The sequence below is a fragment of the Bos javanicus genome, chromosome 23, assembly GCF_032452875.1.
Source record: "Bos javanicus breed banteng chromosome 23, ARS-OSU_banteng_1.0, whole genome shotgun sequence".
Classification (NCBI taxonomy): Eukaryota; Metazoa; Chordata; class Mammalia; order Artiodactyla; family Bovidae; genus Bos; species Bos javanicus.
Window position 1 is genome coordinate 11276606 of NC_083890.1, and position 6535 is coordinate 11283140.

The 6535-nt window shown below is 44.8% G+C and overlaps 1 protein-coding gene across 1 annotated transcript in view; it reads left to right on the top strand.

Annotated features, from left to right (window-relative positions):
• Positions 1–6511, top strand: part of TBC1D22B (TBC1 domain family member 22B) — a 74079-nt gene extending 67568 nt beyond the window's left edge. Inside the window, exon 13 of the mRNA XM_061398048.1 lies at positions 4500–6511. Coding sequence (XP_061254032.1) covers positions 4500–4628 — 129 coding nt within the window. The 3' untranslated portion in view covers positions 4629–6511. The remainder of the gene's footprint in view (positions 1–4499) is intronic.
• The last annotated feature ends 24 nt before the right edge of the window (positions 6512–6535 follow it).

Genomic DNA, 6535 nt, shown 5'->3' on the forward strand with positions numbered 1-6535 from the left:
TCCCTGGATTTGCCAATGCATGGACAGGCTTCCCGTTTTTACAGCGCTGTGTGTGGGTGGTGCAGTTCCTGGGTACGGCCACCAGGTGGCAGAATGATTCCTCCCACCTAAGCCTCAACTCTTGGTGGGAGAGGTAGTAGGAAGCTGACATGTTCAAGGGTAGAATTATTTCAGGACTTCTGGAAGGTTTCTAGCAAGACTAGAAAAACTGGAAATTACAGGTAGATTCTCTCCTAGAAAAAAATATTCTCTTCTAGACACATCAACTGTTGGTTGTTTTTGCTTATAAGTTTTTCAAGTGTATGTAACCATTATAGAATCTGCCTGCAGTGCAGGAGACCCAGGTTTGATCCTGGGGTCAGGAAGATCCCCTGGAGAAGGGCATGGATACCCACTCCATTGTTCTCGCTTGGAGAGTTCCATGGACAAAGGAGCCTGGTGGGGTCCTCCTGGTGGAATCCACAGGGTCGCAAAGAGTCAGACATGACTGAGTGACTAACAGAAACCATTATAGAAAAATTAGAAAATACCAATAAGAAAAAAGAAGGTACTTGAAATCTTACCATGCAAAGGTGATATATCTCCTTCCAGACATTTTGCCATGCACATTTATGTGAATAAATACATATTGTCTGTACATAACCCTTAATGGAAATATTCTGTATATCGGGTTGGCCATAAAGTTTGTTTGGATTTTCCTCTTTTTTTTTTTAAGGTTTTTATTTATTTACTTATTTGACACGTACACACCACTGTATTTCATTTATTTATTTTTGGCTATGCTGGGTCTTCATTGCCACACTCACGGCTCTAGTTGTGGAGAGCGGGGGCATCTCTCTAGTTGCTGTGCGTAGGCTTCTAATTGTGGTGTCTTCTCTTGCTGCAGAGCACAGGCTCTAGGTGCAGGGCTTCAGCAGTTGCAGCTCAAGGGCCCATCACGTGTGGCTCGCGGGTCCTAGAGCGTGCAGCCTTCAGTACTTGCGGCGTTCAGGTTTAGTTGGCTCCACAGCATGTGGAATCTCTTTCTGGAACGGGGATCAAACCCATGTCCCCGGCACCGGCAGGCGGATTCCCATCATCCACTGCACCACCAGGGAAGTCCTGTTCAGGTTTTTCTATATGATGTTGTGAAGTATGTTGTTTCTGTAACCTCTTTTTATCATTGGTATGAAATATAGTAGATGTTCCATAATGTCAGAATGCATAGATGTGTATAATTTTTCCCATTTTTGTATTTTTCACACATTACATGAGTACATGCTCATATAAAAACTGTGAAAGCATTAATAACTTGAGTGCAGGGTATTCCATTTTACAGATTTATCTTTGTTTTTTGCTTTTTTTTTTTTTTTGGTCACACTGTGCAGCTTGCTCTATCTGATCAGTTCTCTGATCAGGGATCAAACTGTGCACTCAACAGCTAAAGCATAAAGTCCTCACCACTGGATTGCCAGGGAATTCCCTTGACTTGTGGCTTTCAGTTTGATTCTCGGGTTTGGAAATCCAGGGACAGTGTTTACAATTAGCCAAGATTGTTGAATGAGAGTATTAAGCCCTGGTAGAGATCCAGGGACAGGAGATTTTTTTCCTGGATGAGTCTTAGGTACCTTTAAAGTGTTCATGCCCTTTGACACAGTAATTTTATTCCTAGGAATTTAGCCCAAGGAAATAATCTAAAATACGGCTTTATGCACAAGGCTGTTCATTATAATTTCATTATAGTGAAAAACCAGAAATGATTAAATGCTCAAAACAGGAAGATACTGAGTAAATTAGGATACTTCTGCATCATAGAAAATTCTTTGACCGTTGAAAATGTCTAAAAGGAGTTTTTAATATTAGAGGAAATGCTTATATTAAGTGCTAAACAGATTCAAAAGTATTTAGAGAAAATGTTTCATCTATGTAAAAATGTACAGAAAAAGGACTGGAAGGAAATATGCCAACATGTTTAAAAGTAGCTTCCTCTTGATTATGAAGTTAAGGGTGGTTTATTTTGTGCTCTCTTACTTTCAACAGAGTAAACAAATGTCCAGGAAAATGTGTATTACTAGGGGGAAAACGTTCTGTAACATAAGTCGTATACAAAGACTTTATTGTAATAATTGAAAATGAGGAGAAATATTATGAGAGAAAGCAAAAGTTCTCGAATCCTCAAAGGTAACCAGTGTTAACAGTTTCACCACCTAGCCTTTTAAAAATTTTACATACATACATGCATATACAAATATATAGTTGTGTTTTCTCTTTTACCTAAGTGGGATCATAACTTTTTCTGTAACTTGCTTGTTTTCGCCCCTAAAAACGTCTTTGATATCTTTTTACCTTGACACATGTAGTCCTGCTTCTTTTTATAGGTGCTGGTTGTATTTCATAAGTTGGACAGTCGTTTTCTCTAAGTTCCCGGTATTGACAGGCACCTCCTTCATTTTTGAAGCAATGGTGCGGTGCTGACCCTTGTGCAGGAGTGCAAATGTTCCCCAAGAAGTACTAAGAAGTTAAGTTGGCTCAGTGACCATGTGTACTTTTTTCCCCTTTGTTTTTTTGTTCTGTTTTGTGGGAGAGGGGTATTGTTTGGTTGGGGTTTTTTGTGGGTTTTTTTGGCCACACTGTGCAGCTTACAGGATCTTAGTTCCCCAACCAGGGCTAGAACCCAGGCCCTGGAAGTGTAAGCACTGAGTCTAACCACTGAGCTGCCAGGGAAGTCCCTGCATCTCTGGTTTTTGACAGATGTGGCCTGAGTTTGTTAAGATGATATAAACTTGTCTCCTGAAACCAAGGCCAGAGAATAACAGTGGCTTAAAACAAAGTAGTTGTTTGCTTCTCTTCCATTAAGAGGCTGAGTATAAGAGTCCAGGGCTAACGTGGCCCCAGGGTGGCAAGGACTCAGATTTCTTCTCTCTCGTTGTTCTGCCGTCTTCAACACACAGCTTTATTCTTAGGGTCTAAGATGACTGCTTCAAACTCCTCCATTCATCACCATTTTCTAGGAAGGGGAGGAGTAGTTTAGGGCAGAACCCAGGAGTCACACTGCCCCCCCAGATTGGCCAGAACTTATCATACTGGCCATACACAGCAGTGATGTTCCCGTGTATCTCTGTGCCCAGCTCAACTTCTGTTACTAAAGGAAGAAATGTTGTAAAAGATACGCAAGACCTCTTCACTAAGAACTATGAGACATTGCTAGCGGCACGCATCGGCCAGCGGCAGGGTTACAGCGTGTTGATGGGCCTCTGGCATCTTGTACATTACCTGTTTGCACCCGTTTTTTTTTTTTTTTCCATTCAGTGGTTTTCCTTTTCTTCTTACTGATTTGTAGGTACTTCCTTTTTATTGTAGATGTTAACCTTTTGTCTTTTAAAAGTGTTATCAGTATTTTCCTGTAGTCAGTTTTCTTGTATTTTAACCTTGTTTTTGTGCCTTGATATAATGAGGTTTCAAAACTGTATCAAATCTGTCAGTCTCTTTCTGAGTTTTGTCTTGCCACTGTTTCTTTTATAATCAGAAAAATAAGATCCAGTTCAGAAAGAGAGTTGGAGAAAGAACACAAAGTGGCAGCAAAGGCAAGGGTAACTAAATTATAGAGATAACCTAAGATTTCACATTCACTCTTTATTCTAATATCCTCTGTAATAGGCCATCTCCGTGGAGCTGATTGAGGGAGCTGGGCTTTGAAAACTCAATAGGATTTAGATAGGTAGAGGAGCAAAAGAGGAGGTGTTCCAAGCAAGAGGAACAACCTAAATTAAACCCTGGAGGCACAGGTAAATGTGGCTGAAGTGGACCCGGCTGGATGAGGCTCAGACCTTGGGAGTAGTGGGAAATAAGCTGGACAGGTAGGTTGAGGACAGTCTTTAGGGAACAGAGCAGAGGATAAATACAGTGATTAACAAGCAAACATTGGGATTAGGAGAAAGACTGTCCAATGCAAAAAGGTTCGTAGCAGTCTTCCCCATGAAGGTTTTTTTTTTTTTTCCTTAAAGGAAATAAATGAAGTATCTAATAAAAGGGAACTGTTTTAGTAAATTAGAGTATAGCCACAGGATGGAGTACTAACATTGAGAATAATCATTTTTTGAAGGCTGTGCAGAAAAACACAAAAATTACAGTAAAAAAGGATGATTAAAAAGCATGTAAAATCATGATTATAGCTATTTAAGAAATGTGCATGTGAAAAAAAGACAGGAATACTTTGAAATTAAGAGAGGTATATTTGGATGAGTGATTATTTTTCTCCTTTAAAGATGCTTATTTATTGTTGCCATTCTCTATTTATAATATTTCTAAAGAGGCAGGTGTTAGTGGATCAGAGACTCAGCAGAGGCTTTTCAAGGCTTCCTGAAGGAGAACTAGGGCCAAGGGCCGTGTGCCGCATGGGAGGAGGGAGGCCAGACCCTGGGGATGTGTGACCCAGGAGGGGCTCCATTCCACGGCCTTCGGGTCCCTTGGTCAGTAGTCCCGAGGTGATCAAATGATAAAAGTCCTTTCTTACATTCCAGGGTCTCCTCATGCTGCTGCAAAACCTACCTACGATACACTGGGGCAACGAAGAGATTGGGCTGCTCCTCGCCGAGGCCTATAGACTCAAGTACATGTTCGCCGACGCCCCCAATCACTACCGCCGATAGGTGCTGTCTCTCCAGGGGGACCCAGACCGCCCCCCATCTCTGATGGCAATCTGATCACTGTGGCCACTGTGCGAGCCGTGGACTCCGGCCAGGAACCACTCCTGCTGTAAAAAGCTCACATCCGCCGCCCAGGTCTTAACTTTCTGGCGTGCCTGTCCACCACTCCATGTCTCTGGACGGGTCTCCTGGACCGCTATCAGTATTCCATGACACGTGGATGGGCTCAGCTCTGGGAGAGGACAGAAAAGGAGGTACAGGGTTGTCTGCCCCTTTAAGAGAAACCGGAGGGAAGAAGGGGAAGGCTCAGGGTCTCAACTCACATTGCCCTACGTGGACTGGCTGTCTCTTGCCTCCCAGCCCCAACTGACACCGTTGCTTTTTTTGTGACATAGTTTGATTTGATCATAGGTCAAAAATGCCTTATGTTTTCAAAAGACTCCTGTCCCCTCCCCTCTACCCCCAACTCCTAGCCCTTCCCCTTCTGCCCAAGTCTGAGCCAGTGAGGGGCAACTTCCTAGGAGCTTTATTCTCAGTCAGAGGAGGCACTGATGCTTATAACTCTGGGGAGAGACCTACACCCAAGGGCTAGGAATTTTATTTTTCCTTTTCTCACACAGATGTCTGTACGTGTGCCTGCGTCTGTGTGTGTATGTAGGTGTACACACCCATCAGCATTTAGTTACACGTCCGAATGTCCAAATGTGTCTGGACCAGCCCTGTCAAACAGCCAGCTGGGAAGGGCCCCAGTGACCAAGTATACACGCATCCCTTGAGAAGGATCAGGTCAGGGGAGGGAAAAGGGGCTTATCACCTCTCCGAACCCCCCAACTTTTTCCGTGATGACCCACTCCAAGATATTATTATGTGTAAATTGTGTTATTATGTATATGGGTAAAGATGTATAAATATGTCTTCTTTGTAGCAGATATGATTTTTATATTTATAACGTGCATCAACATGTGAAAGCAATCTAGGTCACTAGCACAGATGAAGTTGCCAGGCAGGTGGCGCCTCCAGGTTGGTTCCTAGGCGCGCCTCCTGTGAGGGAAGTGAACGGGCGTCGGCCAGAGTGAGCACAGCCGACAGCTGGAGCTGCTCTGATGAGCATCAGTGTCTCCGAGTTTTTCCTCCCCGCCTCACGCCCCCCAGGCCCAGGCCCCCGTGGCGCATTTGCCCTGTTCCTTCCCCGTCTTCAGCAGTCAGAGCTCCCCTTCCCTCACCGCAGCTGCTCCCCCCGCCCCCAGGGACAGGGCTGCAGAGGCAGAAGCCCCTCTGCAGGTTTCTGGCCCCCTGCCTTTCCCCTGGGATTGGGGGAGGGCTTTGGTTTTCACGTTTTTTACAAGGCAGCATGGTATTCAAGATAAGCTGTGACTGACTGTCAGTGCCAAGGGAGAGGGGTTTCCTGTGTGTTCCTGGGCCCTGGGGCTCTTCCCAGAGAGAGGCATTTGTTGTCCCCTCCACTGTCACCATCACACCCCACGCAGCTCACCAGACGGCTGACCTGTGTTGGATGCCGGGTGTTCAGCAGTGAAGAGGTGGAGGGGGAGGCGGCAGGCAGCCGGCACCCTCTGGGGAAGCCGGGTGCTGTCCCCTTTCGGGGAGGCCCTGAGTCTCCCAGTGGCGCCCACGGCGCCGGCATCTTACATTTCTCACCGGGAGCCGTTTCTCAGGCATTCTTTCCAGCCCTCTCCTGCTCCCCGTCCGTGTGCCTCAATAGCCTCCTTCACAGAGTGAGAGGGCTGTGGTCCTCCCTCGACCGGACTAATTAAAGAAAGACACTTGTGTTCCCAAGTGATGGTTTTATTTTTTTAGTTTTTATGTTTGTATGGGAAATTGTGGATAAAGTGAAAGAACTGTAAATAAATAGTGTATTTCCTCCTCCACTGCTGATTTTTCTGCCATGGATT